Source organism: Ambystoma mexicanum, chromosome 11 (genome assembly GCF_040938575.1).
Source record: "Ambystoma mexicanum isolate Mex_15411 chromosome 11, UKY_AmexF1_1, whole genome shotgun sequence".
NCBI lineage: Eukaryota > Metazoa > Chordata > Amphibia > Caudata > Ambystomatidae > Ambystoma > Ambystoma mexicanum.
In genome coordinates, this window is record NC_090934.1 from 1,176,511,225 (window position 1) to 1,176,532,470 (window position 21,246).

Sequence of the window (21,246 nt, forward strand, 5' to 3'; positions counted from 1 at the left end):
GAGAAGACTAGGTGTGAAGAGTTCTCATAGACAAGCAAGTCTTTTGAAGTCTCAGCTAACTCAGGTTACTGTTTAGCTTCTGAAATACAGGTCTCCTGTCAGAATTTAGATTGCCAGCGCCGGTCGGTGGCGAACACCGGTACTGCACCCATTTTGACAACTGTCTTAAATTAAATGTCTTTAAAAAAGGGATTTAGCTTGGTAGCATAGGATTCTCGCTGATATTGTACTGACGTGGATTCTGCAGTAAATGATGTGGATCACCCAACAAGAAGTTGTATCCTTTTGGTGGTTTTGTGAGCCATGATTTTAGCAATTTTGACGATCAAGAAAATTAATTCCCAACAGCTCTGGGTTCCTTTTGGCAATCAGTATTGCTATTCTCAAATGGTTTCAGGCTACTGTGTGTGTAGCCCAATGGTGGATTTAGGCAGTGACCGCCTGTGCTCACTAATATAGGCAAAAGTGCGTAGCAGCCTATTTCTCAGATTTTTACTGTGCATTTTTGGATGATTTCTGGCGAGCAGCATGCTTTCCGGTGGCCACTCTGTTTCTGCTGCCAGCGATGTTGTAGGGCTTGGATGCGTGGGTGAAAACATCCCACAAAACCCATAACGGTCGTCTGGTGCGACCACCACATGATCCATTTTACCAACAACATTTCAACTCGCTTACCAGCCACAAACCCGAACCAAACATCCTCATCCTAAAAAAACTGGAAAAGGGTTCATCTTGAAAATTTAGCGCAGTTGATGAACACCAAACCAGACACCCACCAGATGAACCAAATGATGCAAGATATTTTCAAAAAGGAACTTCATAACTAGATGACAAACTGCCTAGATAGACTGACGCATCTGACACCTTTTAACCCATCACAAAAAAATATGCTGCAAGATCATTCACGCCAGAACTGAGAACACTCAAGAAAACCAACCAAAGGTTAGAGAAAGCTTGGAGAAAACACTACAATGAACCCGACAAAGTCAAGTACCAACTGTAGATCTGTCTGTATAAAGCAGGGTTGTTAAATTACAAGAACTTTCACTACACTGAACCAATTTCAATCAGTGATAAACCCATAGAAAGAAATTTACAAAATCATCAACGAAATAAGCCTCCTCTCATGCAGCAACATACCCATGCCTTCACAAACGATATGCCACAACATTGCAGATTGGACTCGTGTCAACCAGGTACGTGGCCTAATGCTTATCCATCAGAAGCGCAGGGCAGGTTCCCCCTGCACCCCAGACAGAGTGTGCTCCGGCCCCAGCAGCCTGTAGCCACTCCATCAATATCTCCTGCCGCCACCTCAGCCTCCGAGGACAGGTTCTTCGATAGGTTTCTGGCGCTGATGCAAATGCCCCAGATGGGGTCTATCCTTCGGGATGCTATCAGGGACGTGCTCCTGCAGGCAACCCCGCCGGTACCCATAGTCATTGCCCCAATGCCTCCAGTGCCTCAGGCCCCAGCGCTGCCCGCGCTGCCTTTGCTGCCGGCCTCCCTGCCGCCAGCACCACAGGCGATTCAACCACAGTCTCAGCAGCCTTTGGCTCCGGTTTCCACACCACAGCCCATGGCTCCCAGTACCCCTCCGCCAGCACTGGATCCTCCTATCACTCAGGTGGACAAAGACGAAGAGGAAGACCCCGACATGCCATCTTTTGCGAAGGCCTTCCATGAATGCCTTGTGGCACTGGCAGAGTATTTTGGCCTACCCCAGCCCGAGGAGGGGGTCCTGGAAGAAGTCCTCACCCTAAAGCCCCGCTCTAAGACGGGGATCACGATGCAGAAGAATGTTGTTGCCCTGGCCAAGAAGGGGTGGCTCAAGCCGCACTCGGCCCAACCTGTCAATCGGCGCCTCTAAGCCAAGTACAGGCAGCTTGAGGGGGATACACTCTTGCTTGCGCCTCATCCTCAGCCGCACTCCTCAGTGATCGCTGCAGCGTCACTCTATTCTAAGCCTCGGTCGTCCCCGGCCACCTCTTCCTCTGCGTTGCTAGGCAAGGAGGAGAAGATCTTGGATCTGTACGGAAAAAAAGCTGTACTCCAACGCCTCCTTGCATCAAGCCAACGCCGACACCATGCTGGCATCCGCTAACAAAAGGCTGTGGTGGGAAATTGCAGACTTCCTCCCGGAGCTCCCGCCCCAAAGCCAGGCTTGCTTCAAAGCGGGACTAGGAGAAGCCAGGCTGGTAGCGTCCGACATTATGGAGTCTTCAGTAGCCCATATCGATACCTCTGGCCGGGCCATCTAAATCGCCATGGAAATGAGAAGGATGGCCTGGCTCCGGGCCACCAAGCTCAACCCGGACGTCCAGGAATGCATATTTCAAATCTGTAAAAACGTAGTCTGTCATTTACCCATACCTGGACGACTGGCTCGTTCCTGCCTCATCTCCAGAGGTGGTTCTGCACACCTCTTCCACACTTAAGAACACGCTCCACGACCTGGGGTTTACGATCAATCTCAAGAAGTCTCCGCTGCAGCCCATGCAGAAGCTGACCTTCCGGGGCCTCATCTAGGACACCTACTCCGAGAGGGTTTTTTCGTTTGGAGGACAAGATCACTGCCATCAAGACATCAAGAGAGCTGTTACGCACTTCCTCTCCAGGACAGTGACCTCGGCCTGGTGGTACCAGCACCTACTGGCATTATGGCGGCAGTCCTACTGGCCATCCCCCACACGAGAGGAGACTGCAGCTGCACTTCTCAGCTTCCTAGAATCAGGAGAGGGGCTCACAATCCGAGCCTGTTTACATCCCCACTTCTTTCCATCCGGACCGCCTCTGGTGGTCCACGGACTTCAACCATTGATGGGGCAAGCCCCTCCGGCAACCGCTCCCTCAGGTCACCGTCATGATGGATCCTCCCTGGAGGGCTGGGGAGCCACTCTGGACAATCACAGCGTCCATGGAGTCTGGACCCAGCAGGAACAGGAGTTCCACATCCATTGGCTAGAATTGATGACCATATGGCTGGCCCTCAAATCCTTCCTTCCTCTCGTAGAGGTCAAGACAGTACTTATTCAGACAGACAATTTCACCAGCATGTACTATGTGAACAAGCAGCGTGGTACCAGATCCCCTCCACTGTGCACCCTTGCGATCAGCATGTGGGAAAGGGCCCTGGAGAACAACATCTACCTCATTGTGGTCCACCTGCCGGGGGAATCCAACCTGGAGGCGGACAGGCTCAGCAGACTGGGGGCAGACAATTACGAGTGGCAATTGAACGACCTGGTACTGGAGGACATTTTCCTCAGATGGGGGCATCTGTAAGTGCATCTGTTTGCCTCCCACGACAACAGAAAATGCCAACAGTTTGCTTCCTGGCAGGGGCAAGGCCCCGGCTCTCTTGGCAATGCATTCCATATACAATGGAACTACATGAGGGCTTACGCCTTCCTGCCCACTCCCCTGATCCACAGGGTGATCTGCAGGATAAAACAATCGTGTCACCTCAGCATCATTCTGATAGCTCCCTGGTGGCGGGCGAGACCATGGTTCTCCAAACTGCTCAGCCTATCGGACAGGCCTCCCATCCACCTGCTGCTGGGCCCAGCTGCGCTCCTTGGTTCAGCGTGGTTCCTGAGCAGGACACTTTGAGACACTTGAACCTATCGCAGGCTAACCTGGAGATCCTATAGGGCGCTAGGAGCAAAGCTACCAGGGGCCAATACAAGAGCAAATGGTCTAGATTCTGTCACTGGGCCAGCTCTAAGGAGATTGACCCTCTAGGGTGCTCATTGGATGATGTCCTCTCCTTCTCGGCACACCTTGCTCACTCGGAGTACAAGTGGACACATGCTGCTCTTATCTGGCAGCAATTGGTGCTTCAAAAATTCTGAGAAGGGTCTCTTTTTCTCCTCTAACCCGGTGGTCAAGCAACACCTGGCATGGCTCCACAGACTCTACCCGGCTATAAAGAGGCCTCACCCTGTGTGGGACCTCAATGTGGTACTGGGCGCCTTGGCGCACAAACCCTTTGAACCAATGGCTTCCGTTGACATCAGACTGGTCACCCTAAAAACAGCACTTCTCGTGAGCCTCACCTCAGCTCACAGAGTCAGCAAGATCCAGGCCCTTGTGGCCACGAAGCCCTACACCACTTTTCACAAGGATAAGGTGGTCCTCCGGACACACCCTCCGTTCCTACCCAAGGTCTCATCCTCCTTCCACCTTAACAAGGAGATAGTCTTACCCACTTTCTTTTCCAATCCCAAGGATGAGCCTCAGAGAGTCTTGCATCGTCTTGGATGTCAGACTCGCACTGAAGTATTACTTGGACAGGACCAAGGACTTCTGCAAATCGGATGCCCTTTTTGTCACCTTCGGCGGTGCAAGGCCAGGTTATCAGGCTTCCAAGGCTTCCATCTCTAGGTGGATGGTCGCGGCCATCAAGGAGGCCTATGAGGGACAGCACAAGCCAGTTCGGGCAAATGTGCATGCCCATGCAATCAGGGCCAAGAGCACAGCCATTGCTTTCCAACACCATGTGCCGTGGCAGGTCATCAGTAGGGCGGCCACCTGGGCCACCCCCTCAGCTTTTTACAAGCACTACTGTCTAGATGTCGCCTCTAGGTCAGACACGGATTTCAGGCAGGTGGTTCTCAGAAACCTGTTTGCTTAAGGAGGGTCTCCTCTCCACCCTATGGCTACACTCAGTTGTAATCGCCCATACAGTATGGAGGAAAGGGGACGGGACTTAAGAGTAATTAATAGTTACTCACCGTAGTGACTAACATACTCTTAGTCTATAGTCCCCTTTCTTCCATAAGTCCCACCATCCTCCCCCTTTTAATACTGGTGTCATAAGGCAATGTTGCATATTGTCGATGCGGAAAAGAGGACTGAGTAGTGGCGCCATTAGGCGAAGTCAGGCGAGCGCATGCTCTCAGGGCTGCGCCCCCGGGTGCCTCTAAATTTAAAGGGGGAAGAAGATTTTTCTGGTGAAAAAGGTTCCGTCTGCCGTCCCTCGCGAGGGACGCCCATACAGTATGGAGGAAAGGGGACTATGCACTAAGAGTACATTAGTCACTACTGTGAATAACTATTAATCTTTCAATGAATGACACATCAAAATGAACACAAGGACCAAAAGGAACAACACAAACCTTCAAAAGCAAAGGAACAACACCAAGCATTGCTAATGTTGGGAAGGAAATAGTCCTATCGCACCCCTCAAGTCTCTAACGAGTTAGGTGAACTCATCACATAGACAAGAGGGAAGTAGCCCCCACCTCCAGGGAACACCTGAGGGCCCAATAGTGTATAGAGATAGACGACCAGCTCTAACCATGCCCCTGTACTGCGACTCCATCTTGTATTAGGCCCAGGAGCCATTTTATTATTAGTACCACACAAGCCATGCTGAAGGCCGCAGCGCTTGCGTCCCGAGTTCACACAGAGGTGCCAAGCCATTTAGCACACCAGGCCAGCTCCGCACGAGCCTTGTTCCCTCGGAAGGTCATCAGTTCCCTGTCCATTCAAATGTTGCAAATCATTCGCAAGAATGCGCTCTGCGAAGAGCGTGAGGCAGTACCAGGCCACAGCACTGTGTCCGTCCATCTCCACTAAACTGCCATTCCACCCCTGACCCGACCCCGCCAGGCCAGGACCCACAATACTCCTTTTTCATGACCCCTCAACTGTTCTCATGCCGATAACCATCTGATCCCTGGTCTTGACCATTTCAGATTACCCACCACAGTTCTAAAGCCTGTACAGCAGTATATCTTTCCAATAGCAACACGCGTCTGTTCGTATCACGTGGCACCAGGGAGGGTAGACTGTAGATTAGAGAGAGACTTGGGTGCGGGAAAGGCAGTGTTAACAAAGTCATAAATATAGGGATTTATGTAGAAAAGTGTAAAATATGTAAAATAGAGAGTTATCTATTTTATCTCTCATTCTCTTTGATGCCCATTCCGTGTGATGTTCAGGTGCCTGCCATAACAAGGGCATATCTGGTTCCTGTTGTTTAGTTTAGCACAGATAGAATGTTTCTAATATGTACTCTGACCTTCACCGCGCGGATGAGCCCAGCTGACCCACGTGCACCAGTATCGACTGGGAAGGAGTAGCCAATTAGCGCCTGGTATCCCCTATGCAGCAGGTCTGGCTATGGGTCCATGCCAACCAGCTGTGTGAATTTGTACTGTATAGAAAGTCGTCACTGATGATGCATTTTGTCCTTATAATGTGCTGCACATGTAACGTTTGGCAGAGTGTTCTCTGGCAGTAGAGTTCTTTGCTGCCATTTGTCTTATATAAACTTTGTTATCCTTGTCCAACTATCTCTTGGTCTTATTCTCCAACAGGGTGTGCATACTTGAGAGGCCGGTGCCTTCACTAGCATCCTGATACTAGCACAATTTTCTTTGTCTTTCTCCTGGGCTACAACGTCCAGGGAATGCGATATTCAAATGCAGAGCGAAGATACTACAAACTTACAAGAAAATGTAAAACATGCCAACAAAACCTAGTCAGGCAGGTCTGTCCAAAGAATCCAGCCGACTAATAACCTCACTGCTCAAACATCTCACTCAACACACCCTCACCAACCTGCTGGCACAAAGAAACAGCTAGAAAGAAAAAGGTGCATCACATCTTAGTAAAAACTCTACACCTCTTTAACCAACTTATAAAACCCACACACAGTGCAAAGGCCCCGTCTGCCCTCTCAGATCTCCAATCTGTAAACATAGACCTCTATGGAAATACCACAAACCACCTAGAGAACTCACCCACACAGATGCCAGTTTCCCCTGGCTCTACCAGCCCCAACAGATGAGCACTGGTCTTTTCCCTCTAATCACTCCCTTTCCCCTATTTTCTCTTTCAGATCCATGAGAGCACCTGGAGACCATGAAAATGGCAGTGATGCGTGATTCTAATCTCACTAACCTAACACTTTATTTGCCCTTTAATGAATTAAACAGGTACGGTGGGAATCATAGATGCCCATCTTTTTGTCACTTTAGTATGGCCATTATAAAAAAAGAAATGCTAATTACTATATTCCTTCCACAGATTCCTCCTTTGGTGTAATGGTCTTCAGTCTGGTCCAGAACTTTTTCTGCATGCCAAGAGGTGGTGTCCTGCAGTTCGGAGCTCAAACTCAGCTGAACAATTTGGCTCTGTCTCGTACTAGAAGTGACATCATCCATACTATTCTAAATAGCCGGCTCCATCTTATTCAGTTTCTTCTTAATGGCCATGCACAGGAACATTTTACTGTGTGAGCTCTTTCATTTTGTCTTTACTATCTACATGCCCAAAAATAAATCTTGGTTCAAGGCATGTTCATCATGCCATTGCTCTTTGTCTGTAACTGACCCAAACACTCCATTTCATTCTGTCTGGAAAAACAACTTATACCAAGAGTGTGGGGTCCTGTCAGGTCTTGCATCCGAAAGTGGTGTGTGAGAGCATTGGCTAGCCTGTTGCTTTATTCCAGCAAAATCTGTATGCCAAAAACATTTTCTCCGTCGACTCTCTCTAAAGTGAGGGCAATTCCAGAGAAACCCAAGTTGGAATGCTACTCTTGTGAGGAAGAGAGGGTCAGAAGGAAGGAAAAAAGAAATTGCAATCTTCACTCTAATGTTAGCCCTCCTTTTCCCAAACTCACTTTTCTTTCTCTTGTAAGATGCATAAGGTTTCTAGGCAACATTTGGATTCAGAGGGCGATATACAATCGGTAAGTCTGAAGCTTGCTTTCTCCACTTCTCCCTCTAGTACAGAGGAGTGGGAGATCTTTAGGCAGGCAATGATTAACTTTTTTTAACATGCCCCTATGGCTTCCCCTGTTCCTACTGCTCCAGTGAAGGGCAGTTCAGGCACTCAAAATTCCTTCTCCTACACGCCTAAGAGCTTGGGCCCAGTCAAAATCTGGGCGGTGGGCGAGAGGGTGGGAGGCAGGTTCTATTGGTGCCAGTGTCATGGAAGGTGCTCACCTCCTTTTCGGTGTTGATTTCATGGGCGCTGCAGCTATAGACTACTACAGCACTGGAGAACCATCAGCGCTGACTTAATGTTCTCTGACCTCATGGTCACCAACTTCATGAACACCGATCACTGTGGAACTCACAAACTCTGTGACTAATTCCAGTGCTGTCACAGTCGTACTGCAATACATTTGTTCGATTTCATGCCAGAGAGGGATGTTGATCCAGCCATGATAGGCTCACCCAAATTCAGAAGCGATATTTTTCCCTCCGACAATGATGATATGCCCTTTTCATGTCTCATGGGTGCATCCCATAGAGAGAGTCAGCGGGAGGTCCAGTTATATGAAGACTTTGAGAAATCTGTTGTACAGTTGCAGAGAGATCTGAGAGAAGACAGTGGGATTGGCATATCCCATGACTCAGAGATTGGCATGGGATCTCTTCAGACCATGGGGACGGACTTTGACTCTTTTAGAACTTTTTATCAAGGGCCATTGGCAGCTAAGAGCTTGTTGCTCCTTCTCAAGAGGTTGGGACAAATACCATTATGGAAGTTCTCAAACCAAAGACCCTAAAGGCACCTTTATTGTCTTTTATTGGAGTCTCAATTGATAAACTACTGCCTTTTAGGACAAACCAGCCTCTGCTGCTATTCTGTATAAGGATTTGGCTCAGAAAAACTGGTATTCTTTCACTTCCACTCTTTCTCCGAGCTCAACCAATGTCTGAATGTTTGGTAGTACAAGCAGCAACTGCAGGCTCTAGGCTAAATGCCTTTCTTTTGGTGCCCCCTGACAAGTAGTTTTATCAATCGGATATGTGTGGCAGGATGTTATTTGCTGCATGTACTTTGAATGCTTCACGCAGGCTTTGCAGATGTGTTTTAAGTCATGTGGGAAGCTTCAGAAATGTCTGGAAGGCATCTCCATGCTAACATGCAAGGTTCATTTAAACAAGTAGTTTTTGAGTCAAGGACACACTGCAAGACACGTGTTACAACCAGGCCTCAAAATGACAGACTGTGTTGGGTCGAGCTATGGCCACATGAGCAGTGATTAGTTACCACTCATTGACCGGAATGGCTTATTTTGCTGCTGATCTCCAGGTGAAAATACTGTGCATGTCCTATGATAGTACTCATTGTTTTGGCACCAATGCTGATTAAAGCCTTGAGCAATTTAAGACATCAAGGCAAACAGCACAAACCGTAGCTCTTATTTTTTTATTCAGGAGAGAACAGGAACATGCATGATGTGTTCACCTCAAAGGGATGTTCTTTTCCCCCAACGACCTCTGACCCATTAGTCAATATGGAGCTTTTGCTCCTCTCAAGGTATTTATTGATAATTTGGAAGGCACTATATACAACAGAATTGTGTTTCAAAGCGCCACAAGGCTAAATGGGAAGGGAACAGGGGACATAGTAACAGTGGTAAGAAACAAAAAGCAACAATAATATATATACTGTAGTGGTCCTGCTAGGCCATGTGGCATTCGGCTGTGCAAGTGCATTCAAGAGAAGTGCAGGGGAGGGGGATGGAAGGGGGTGCAGAGTAGTTGACAAGTGCTGGAGGAGGTCCCAAGAGGGAAGTGCTGAGGGGAGCCAGGAGGAGCACCTCAGGCCAAGTGATTGTGCAGGCAGCTTTCAAGGGAGGTATATGGAGCCAACAGGCTGGGGCTCCCAGGACAATGTAAGGGCGGGGTGCTGGTAATGACGGAGGGTCAAAGGGCCTGTGAGGTTCATGCGGATCATGCCACCACTCACAGCGGCATTGGGCTGGTTAGCAAGGGAGGGAAAGAGGTAGAAAAGAGCAGAGTTTTGAGCAGTTTCCGGAACTTGAGGAGCTCCGGCTCAAATCTGAGGGGTGGGAAGGCTGTTCCAAAGCAAGGCACCTGCCGTGGAGAGAGATCTGCCTCCCACTTTCTGCTTAGAGAAACATTTGAAAGTCAGAGAGTTGAAATTAGAGGTGCGTAGGGCTCCAACAGGGGAGTTTTTGGGGAGGGAAAGTTGGAGATAGCGTGGTCTCAGGCCCCAGAATGCCTTGTGGATGATGCAGAGGGTCTTGAATTTGATCCTTGCAGTCACTGGGAGCGGGTGGAGAGATTTTAGGGCTGGAGAGGTACAGTCCCTGGGTTTGAGGCCAAGGATAAATATTGCAGCTTTATTCTGGATTAGCTGGGGGGGCGAAGAGAGGATAGCGGGAGATTGAGAAATAGGTTGTTACAGTAGTCCAGCCTAGTAAGGACCAGAGTTCTGGAGACATAGAGCTTCTGGGGGAAGGTGAGAAAATGAAGAATGCCTCTGAAGAGGTGGAGCTGGAAGGGGGATTTTTTGTAAGGTCTGTGATGTGAGGGGCGAAGGAAAGAGCAGAGTCGAGGAGGGCCCCAAGGATTTTGGCCTCACAAGATAGTGGGTGTAGAGGGCCCAATGAGGGTGGACAGAGGGCAGGAGGAAAAGAGGGCACAGGTGTCCCGATGAGGAGGATCTCTGTCTTATTGGCATTGAGACAGAACTTGTTCGCTGTGCACCATGCCTGAATGTCAGACAGACAGTCGAGAATGAGAGAGGAGGAAGTAGAGGGAAGTTGGAAGGAAAGTTGAGTGTCATCGGCATAAGATGCAGTGAGTCTTACCCACCCTGACACCCTTAATTAAGTATCTCATATTGTTTCTAGTGTGACTCCCCTAATCCATGTAGGAGTTATACCAGCCCAATCGGACATATTTAATAAAGGTGTTGGACTTCACATGCTACTTGTGTGTGTTCTGTTGATCCTTTGTCATATTGGTAATTACTGTTACTGCTTACAGTAATTCTTGAAATCTTCCTCATTGGTAATAACTAATGCAGATTTCCAGAAATGCAGCATGCCGAATTTTTGATTATCTTCACATATATATATTTTTTAATGTTATTTATTTTAAACATTTGCACTCACCTTTTGAAAAAGTAAAGTGAATTGTGTACATAACAGGTCATATCAGTAGTATACAATTGGAAAAAAAGGTAATTGATTTTATAATTGTTTTTTGCGTTGTACTGCAAAAGGGTCTAGAAGGTTGGCATAAGACATGCCCATCTTTTTACACCTTATGGTCCCACTAAGTATTTCCCTATACTGCAGCTTATACACTTTTAAAACAATCTGTTGTCTGATTTCCTCCTCTTCCTTTTACCTTGAAGAGCATATTCACAGACTAGATCTGAAGAGGGTTCTTAATGTTTGTGTTCACAGTTGTTGACCAACTCTTTGTTGGTTTTGCAGGCCCTAGAAAAGAAAAGGCAGTTAACAAACAGGACATGTCCTGTTACACAGTTATGCGTTTACCTTTGCTCAGAATTATCACAGAAAGAGATGCTTCTGGACTTGGGGCTCATTGTGCTATGGGTCAAGTTATGATATGATAAGTCATTTATCACACACCTGTACACAAGTTTTTCTAGGCGCCACAAGACAAGGAGGTGGAAACAGAAGGAGGACAAAACAACGATCTTACTTGGCCTTGTGTCATTCAGATCGCGCAAGTGCGGGGAAGAGGGAGGGGGGAAGTGCCGGCAGGGTTGAGGGTGAGAAGTGCAGGCATCTCAATAAATGCTGCCTTATGGTGGCTCATAAGTGCAGAGAGAAAGGACTGTAGGGTTGCAGATACAGACCCTTAAGTGCTGGGGGGGCCCAGGGGCACTGCAAGGGCAACTGGACATGCAGGAGCCTTGGCCCGAGTTCAGTGGGTGGCCAGGTGACCAGTGCGCGGAGCAGTTGGGGACATCAGCAGGGGAGAGGAAGAGAGAAAGCGGAAGCGGAAGTGAAAAGGAAGCTCTTGGGTTGCTTCGGGAGGTGGTTCTGCTCAAGTTTGAGAGAGGCAGGGAGGCTTTTCCAGAGGGAGGCCCCAGCCGAGGAAGGAGATCTGCCCCCCACTCTCTGCTTGGAGAAGCGTCTGACCCTCAGAGAGTTGGAGGTGGATGAGCGGAGAGCTCGAGAAGGAAGATCTTTAGGAAGAGAAAGTTGGAGGTAGTGCGGTGCCAGGCCCCAGAAAGCCTTGCAGACAATGCAAAGGGTCTTGAACTAGATCCTTGCAGCCACAGGGTGCAAGTGAAGAGATTTCAAAGCTGGAGAGATACGATTCCTGGGCTTGAGGCCATGGACAAGTCTTGCAGTCCTGTTCTGGATAAGTTGTAAAGGATGAAGAGTAGAAACAGTCAAACTCTCTGTGTAGAGGAGTGCCAAATATTAATATTTGTTAGGTGACAACATGGGCTTCCTTGCAGACATTTTTCAATCATTATTCCCAGAACACTTGGGCTGGAGAGGATTATTATACTGCAGCCTCCTTGAGATCATGCCACTAGCAGTGCTGGCTGCTACAACATCCAGACAGTGAATCGACTAGAGGTGAAACAGAATATTGGCGACGGAACAAGTGGCAGAGCATTCAATGTTAAACATTTTTTTAAAAATGGTGCACTTGATGCCCCAGGGCTCAGAAATTGCTGAACACAGCTGGTTCAACTCTAAGTCTTCATCACATGGTACTATCAAATCATCCATTCCTACTTTTATTTGTGGTTTCATGCATAAGATTGTACATAATTGATCTGCAAGCAAGCATTCAAGCTTTCCTTAGTTGAAGTCAAAAAATTAATGACAAATACATTTCTGTTCCTACGTTTGCAACCTTTGCTCTCCTTTTATTCCTGCAGGATGATTGTGGACAGTTTCCGTACAATCAAAATGTTCAGATCCACTGGGTGTCCTTTCTGGATGGTCGTCAGCGGGTGCTCCTTTTTACAGACGATATTGCATTGATTTCTAAAGCTCGACAAGCTGAAGAGTTGGAGCAGTCTGATCTAGAAATAAATGTATTACTGCACAGTCTTGGCCTGTCTTTGGTCAACAATGAAAACAAGCAAGAAATCGCTTACATCGGCATTACCAGGTATTCAACATATATGTAATATATTAAACATATAGCAATACATGTATAGGAGAGATCTAAACCTTTTTAAATCAGATTTAAAATATGCTTGTATCGATTATGTATGTACACAGAAGACTAGCAGAAAACTGCCCTCAGTTTACTTACCTCTTGCGCCAACCACTCACTGGAGCTAGCCTGTTGGTTGGTATTTTTTAAATAATGAATTCATTTTAGCTCAGGCAACTAAAACACACATACATTTCACATTGATTCCTGCCTCTCCATATGTTGCTAGTGATTGTTGAATCTTGACGGTTACTCTCTGATTGTTGCCTCATGCTTTGAACCTAATCGTTGTACCAGTAGTGATTGTTCCAACCCACAAACTGCTCCATGGCGGGATTGTTGCATCTTCCATACTGCTGCATAGAGTGACTAGTTGTATATCACACTTTGAGCTTGATTGCTACATCTTGTTGATTCCTGTGTCTCACGACCTGTCAGTTGCATCGGTCATATTGCCCTTTAACTTTTACATGCTGCCTGTTGCTCCATGATTGCTGTGGTGTGTTCATTGCTCTTAAATTAATTGCGGCTTTACCTATAGTGCTCCATGATTTATACTTGATATATGTGACTCCATGATTAGCCACACCTCTTACTAACCAACTCACTAATTCCCTTCCCTGACAAACCTTGGCTACCTACTCACACGGTTCAGAAGAACACCTGTTAGTATTTCCCTTCCTCTGCCCATCTAACACATTCAAATAGTACACGTCCTCACCAGCTTGTCACACACCATTCTCCAACAACCCTTGACCCATCTTCTCTTCGAGGACACACCTGGTCAGCAGCAAACCTAGTGGGGTATCTGGTGCTTCCTTCTGGATACACACACTCCAAGACCCCTCACCACAACTTCCGGACAAACATGATGGTATGCAGAGAGCAGGTTCTTTTGATAAACTTTCAACGCTTGAGTATTTGCATCTGGCCTCCTCCTCTATTCCCACTAACAACCACCCCTGTTACGGTGCCATGTGCCCCAAGAAGTCACCAACGTAACAGAAGTCGCAGTATTCAAGACAACTTTATATAACATTGCATTAGATATATTTTTAGCCAGTACTCAATTAAGAAATTACTAATATGCAGAATTGAAGATTGAAGCAAACTTCATTCCTTTGGGTCAAGCATTTGAACAATGATTTATTGAAGATTGTAGATATACCGATGACTTAATTTTGCATAGCAGTGATGAATTCCACAGCCCTTCCTCAAATAATCCAATAAGGAAACCAAGAGGCAAAGGTAGAAACACGGTTTATTTCATAGAGCTCTGCAGAAATAGGCAGGGAAACAGTGAAGAGTATTCTTCTCCCAAATTTCAACACATAAGCCTTTGGTTTTCATCGGGTTTTACACAATAGCTTTATACAGAAAATGCAGTGTGATGCATTTAGTAAGTTACATTAACAATGGACTTCTTAATGGCACATCCTCTGGCTTTGAATCCATGGTTTCACAGCAACATTCGAGCCAGGTATAATGCCCTGCAACCTTCCCATGCGACACAGACCACTACTGTCAGAAGATCTTTTCACCAGTTGTAATGCAGCCTGATTTGGCACCTTGTGGTCAATTGAATGTCGCTCCAGTTCTGAGGTGGTGCAGGTCGCCTAGATGTTGAGCTGGGAAACTGGCCATACCCAAGCCCCTGACAGAGCCTGGTGTAACATGTGCATCTACTAGGTCTAATAAGCTTGTTTCAGCAGTTGTGCTCTGGGACTACAGTCCAGTCCAAATAAGACTTGATAATGCTAGCACCCTGTCAGAGCCCATCCCTACTTACAAGCGACTAAAACAAAGGTGTGTGTTGGCACCTCTTCTTTTGAACATATTCACAGTAGATCTACAAGCGGCTTTGTCAATGGCTCATACTTTCCCACTCAAAAATAGGCAAAGAGCATATCCTATGGTTAGGATATGCTGATGATATCATGCTTATTGACCAGTTTGTCATTGCCCTTCATCATTCTTTAAATGCTGTCTCTTCATATTCTATAACCAATGGTAATGAGGTGATTTCTCACCCTACAGCCATTCTGCTTTACTGTAGTACATTGAAAGGGGAAAGATCAAGAAAACATGGATTTTCTTAGTCAGTTCCCCCTAGTTTGACTAGGGGAGAGCCACACTCTAAGGGAAGGGGGGGTATGTGATCAATACAAATAATTCTTCCTTTCTCCCCAAGGGGGAGCCACCCCCTTTGGCAATAAGGAGGGGCGCCTTCTATACAACACCCTTCCTAGGGGACAGGGCAACTGGGATCCAAATAGTAATGACCCCCCTCTGGGGTCAATGAATGCCCATTGCTTACCTTCCATTTCCCACAAATCTGACATGTTTATTGGTTACATGGGAAGTGAACATGACAATTGTGTATAGGGCTCTGTGAGACACCTGAAGGTGTCTTACCCGCTAGTCCCCGGGGATCTGTCATCCAGGCGGCCAGGACACGGCCATCGCTTTTGGTTCCAGTTCCTGGGGGTAGACCAGTGCGGGAGGATCACCTGGATGGGGGGTCTTTGGGGAGTGGAAGTGGGACACCGGACGACCAGATGTGGTATCCCCTTCCCTAAAACACCTTCTCCCCATCCTACCAGGTGGGATACTTAGGGATTCAACCCCCGGCCCCTTTTCCGACACAAACACTTTCTCACGGACAACTCATTGTGAGGGAAAACAGACTAACGCCCAAGCCGTATACCTGATATGTCCCAACATGATGGTCAGGCAGGGTCAGGCAATTACTGATCATTACACACACCTGACTTCCATCACACTTCCCCACACTGATAAAAGACGGAGCACGAGATCACACTCTGAGTGAGGTAAAGCACATGAGGACGCAGCAAATCCAAGGTGGCAGTTTTAATACAAGGCAAAAGACGGCAAGACCGAAAAGAAATACAAAGGATGGGCCCTTGACCTTTTCACTGAAAGACCGCATCCTTTATGGAATCAAAGCTGAAAACTCCTGCATTGTGTGTTGGAGGTACCCGGATCTCTCCCGCACCGATAGTCAAGGCAACGAGAAGCGGTTGCCGCCACGGTACTGCCCTTGGCTCCTACCACAAAGAAAAGCCAGTGAAGGCAGCACAGCCGGTGAGTTTGGGAGACTGATACCAACCTGGGCTGGAACCCGATCGGCAACATCATATGAAGGAATTTGAACAGGACAGTGCATGAAGCGTATGTGACAAGTGATGCAAACATAATTAATGCAACAACAAAAAAACTAGGGGTCCTGGTGGACAACAACCTCACTCTAGAGCCACAAGTAAAAGCTCTACTCAAGAAGTGTTTTTCTCCTGCGAGCGGCAAAAAGGATCCTACCGTTCCTGTCATTCGCCAACAAAAAAATTACCATCATTGCTATGGTCATGTCCAGAGTAGATTATGCCAATAGCCTATACCTGGGTATGCCTGAACGACTTTTAAAAAAAAACTAGAATGCATACAAAATGTGGCAGCCAGCATTCTCAAACTACCAAGAAGACAATACATCACAATCACGCTAAAAATACTACATTGGCTACCAATAAAACAGCAAATAAAGTTCAAATCAATGTGCATCACAAACAAGGCGCAGAATTCCTGAGAGATAAACTACGCCTACACCAGCCGACAAGAATGCTCAGATCAAGCAACGACATCCGCCTGGAACCGAAACCCTATAACAGAAGAAAACTCAGAGGATCCTCTTTCTCTCACCAGGCACCGAAAACCTGGAATGACCTACCAAAGAATATACGGAACGCAAGAAACCACCTAGTATTCAGGAAACTCCTCAAATCCTGGCTCTTCTCTGCGTAACTACAACATGCACAAGAAATGCCCACACTGCTACACAACAATGAGTAAAGATACTGATCTTGGTCACTACCAAAAAAACGGACACAAACAGAACCCAAAGAACGGACCCCATGACAAACCATAAGACATTATGTGAAATAGCCACAAAAGGAGGACACTAAAGACTGAACACATACTCTCTCACCGCAAGCTGCATTCACTTCACCACACCAACACATAAACCGCACCAACAGCACACAAGGACTGACATTGCTCCTATACTGGCACCAAAGCTCAGCGCACATTGTATACTGAGATGAAGCTGCCAACAGAACACCGCTCCTCTCACTATCGTGCTCCCTCTTCACCCTACTAACCCATCCCGCCTTCTTCCTTGCAGATCCGCGAGAGCGCCTGGGGACCAACTCCGTTGGTGACGGTGCACGGTACAAATACCTTTAACATTTAACTAAATGAGTGACTGAACTTTGAAGTGAAGATAGATACCTGTTAGGGAGAATTCTCTGTTTAGGCTGAATTTCCTAACCTAATGAGTCCCCCAGCAGCTTTGCTGGATTTCTGGAGTTTGTTTTTTTCTCCTGCCAAGAGTGAGACTCTTTTTCTCCCACTCTTGGACATGATTTGTGGTGTTCCTTTGACTGTTAGGGTGTTTTATGGGCTATGGGGTCCTTTACTCCATAGGGTCTCATGTGTTTTTACTATGTGTGTTACACAGCACCGTCCGTGCAGTGACAAAGGGGTGTCATAGTGACAACCCACCATAGACTCCATACCCTGGGACTGACTACTGTCACCCAGGGCATGTAAAGTCACCATTGGCTTTACTAGTCCCAAATTATGAACAGAAACCAGTACAAACCATCATATTGTGGACGTACTGGTCGGGGCAATTCGATTGTCCCGGGGTCTGTTAGTCGAGGGGGCACGTCTCCGTCCCCCCTGATCGAGTTTTGGCTGGTGGCAGTGGATACTACTTTTTATATTCGACCGTGAAAATCTCTCTATGGGATTTTCCCATGTTCGAGGCTACCAACTTTAATTATTTAATTCTCATAGCCTCGAACATACTGCCTGTTTATTTATTTAATATTAATTCGCCGGTTGGTATTTTTTGCCAGGACTCGATTCTAAAATGGCGTTTGTGTTCTCTTCTGTGACTCCAACCCAATTCGAGCCCTTTGTTCCACTTTTTGGCGGGCTTCTCCACAGAAGCCTCCAAAAGTGGTGCCACTCTGTCTGGGTACCACAGGGGGCGTGGGAGGGGTTTTAGGCACCCTGGACTGAGTTACCTTGGTAACTCAAGTCGCACACTTGTGTGATTGGCCCAACCACTTAGCATGTTTGATTGACAGCTAGGCTGAGTGAATGGGGGTGTGCTGCATAAAAGCAGGGCTTTGGGACTGGAACTTTAGAAGTCGCCACAGGACCTGAGAATGCGACGAGGGAGAAGCTGAGCCGACCTGCTACGACGACACCACCGGTGTAGACCTGCGGAACCGACTCACCACTTCCCGACGACAGAGAAGATCTCCCGGCTGGAGAGTCTTGTTCCCCTGACTGGTGGGCACAACCAGTTTACCTTCTTTTCCTCGCATCCCAGGACATCTTGTGGTCGAATTGCCCGTGCCAAGCACCCCGGCAACCGGATAGCCACTTACCACTGGACCGCGAATAAAAGGACCGCTCCTTTTTGACCTGAGAACTCCGCGGCTGGTTTCTTCCCTGGCAGTGCAACAGACTCCTGTCTTCCTCCCCGACGAGATCCTCTCTTCCCCCGGACGAAGCACCGACTTGCATCCGCTGCCAGGAACAACTGCCCCCGCTGGAGTATTCTCACCACTTTAAGGTACCGTGTCCACCAGGCCTCCCTTTCTAAAGATTGCTACAAGGTAATAATAATCCCTTAACCTTCTGGACTGGGCTGGCCGCCTTGACCATCTAACTGGTCCCTTTCTTTTGGTCCAACTCTTTCTGAACCTTTTCGAGACTTTTGTGCACTTTTCAACCATGTGACCTTGGACACATTTCGTTCTGATCCTCTTAAAGTGGATCCGGCTTTCTGAACTCTAACTTCACGGTTTGACTCTGCCTTCCTCTCTTGCTGTGTTCTTTTGAAAGTGTTGGGATCTGTTTCAATTTATGCTATGCCTTTCTCTCCCTTTTAAACCGAATTATTAGAGTGCCATCTACGTTAAGCGCTCACCGCTGTCTGATACTAAGTGGGGCTTTACTTAAGACTTGTCTAATATTCTTTTAAGGGAGTGTATATCTTTTAGTGACTGTGTTTTTGAACTGCTTAATATTAGTGCCTGTGTGTTTTATTAGATGTGGTTTTAAATAAATAATTATATCTCTTTTACACCAAGCTCTTGTCAGTGTTTGCTTGTTCTACTGTGTTCTTTTGACCTATTGTGAATACTCTGTATACTGCCTAACTCTTCTTGAGGGAAGTCTGACTGCTCAGCCACAGCTACCAAGTGAATCTGTGTGGTACGGACTACTACCAAGTGGGTTTACTGCCAAACACCTGTAGTCTTAAATCTTTTGCAGTGGTCCCAGCGGGAACTGCACAGGTTTCTGCCTAACAATACCCTAAACAGAGTGGTCCGGCACCACGTGCGTGCTCATTCGAAAGTCTCTGTTTGGTATCCAAACCCAAAGGGGACAAATGTAAAGAGAAGGAATTGTAAAATCAAAGTGGTCCTGCAACAGGCTAAGCTAAACTCCGTGCACATTTGAAAGTCTTCAATACTTGATTGAAATTGGACTGAGCCCGGCGGAGGAAGACTAATTGTGGTTAAAAAGGGGCTCTGAGCCCGGCTGTGGGGGATCTGGGGTGAACAGTGAGTCACCTGAAAGAATGTCCTGCAAGCATTGTGCTAAAGAGATCTCAGCCCGACTGAGGGGGATCAGAAGAAATGGGATCTGAGCCCGGCTGAGGGGAATCCGGGGTGAACCGCGAGTCACCCGAAAGAATGCCCTGTGAATATTGTGCTAAAAAGATGTGAGCGTGACTGAACGGGATCAAAGGGACCTAACATTGCACTAAAGAGTTCTGATCCCAACTGAGGGGGATCCGGGTAAATAGTGAATCACCTAAAGTGAACTCTTGTAGAAATCCAAAGAGGAAAATAACTTATCGTTTTTGTTTGGTTGCATATGGCCCTCTGAATGAAGAGACTTTGAGGAGTAAGAGACTTAATAATAATATTAATATTATGGCATACAGAATGTCCCGATTTACGATTGAACAGTATCCCTGTGCTTAAGAAGCCAGAGACTGTGTTACACTCGAGTGAACCGCCTTGTCCAGTGCTAAAAACGTGGGGAAGGGGGAGGCCTACGGCCTGAACATCCTGACATATCATTTTGAACGCTTCTTTCTTTTTGTATCATTATTCCCAAAACTGTATTAAGAGGTAAGGATTGGTTAGTATAGGCCTTTTAATTTTGACAAGACACCCCTAGGACTGCATTATTATTATTTGATGTTCGTAGTTCGCTCCCATCTGTAGACTTAGGTTTAGATAGGCGTTTATCATACCCTTGTTGAAGTTCAATAAACACCCTTGAACTGTGGTCACTTGTGTCTGTCTTACTGTTGATACCATGCCTTCCTTAAAGCCCCTTTAACGTGGAAGGCTCAGTTTTTGACCTGTATTTGTCATCACCTTCCTGTGGAAGCCAACACCAATCAAGTCTTCCCTTCTGTACCAGGGAGGAACTTAAAGACTGCCATACATCCGAAGTATGGGAGAGCATCCACCATAAAGTGTGGAACGTGGGTTCACAGAACTGTGCAGAGGATTAGACAGTAGGTGCCGTGGTGGGTGGGACCAAGACACAGTATGGGGTGCACTGTTGCTTTGACAAAGGCAACCCCTTAAGCCAGAGAGGGGCCGCTGAGGCAGGAAGTGCCACCACCACTGCAGTTGAGAGGTACTGGTGTATTGGAGCACAGCCACCAATGCTTCTAGCAGGATTAAACCTCTTGGAGTGCCGCCACTGAAAGAGCCAGAGAAGAAGCCCATAGTGCATGAAAGTCCATCCAAGAGCATACCCAGGATTGGGTGAAAAAAAAGGAACAAGCAAAGGGGCCAGAGAAGCCTGGAGCCTGCGAGGGGCTGACCGCATACCCCAGGAAGGGGGTGAATGAAACTTAACGTGTCAGAGAACCCTGCAGCTATCAAGTGGCCAACCATGAGCATACCACAGGTGAACCACAGAGGCCCCTAGTGGGTGAGGGGCCAACTGAGAACAAACGCCAGGATGGGGTGACTAGAAAAACTAACTGAGGCAGAGTCTCCCAGGGCTAAGAAAAGGACCAAACCACTGAAAGGCAAAGAAACAGGAAGCCCAGCGTCTACCCAGGGTCACTAGGGGTAAGAGGCCAGGAGGGCTCAGGAACCAACTTTCTTTGACTTGGAAGTACCGAGACTCAAGGTCTAAACTTGCATACGCCTGGGGAAGGGATTCAGTCCAATTGCTGGAT

The 21,246-nt window shown here is 47.3% G+C and overlaps 1 protein-coding gene across 4 annotated transcripts in view; it reads left to right on the plus strand.

Moving 5' to 3' along the window:
• VPS13C (vacuolar protein sorting 13 homolog C) overlaps positions 1 to 21,246 on the plus strand; it is a 5,236,720-nt gene that overhangs the window by 3,822,798 nt on the left and 1,392,676 nt on the right. For all 4 annotated transcript variants that reach the window (XM_069624493.1, XM_069624490.1, XM_069624491.1 and 1 more), the window contains one exon: positions 12,655 to 12,890. In XM_069624493.1, coding sequence (XP_069480594.1) covers positions 12,655 to 12,890 — 236 coding nt within the window. The remainder of the gene's footprint in view (positions 1 to 12,654; positions 12,891 to 21,246) is intronic.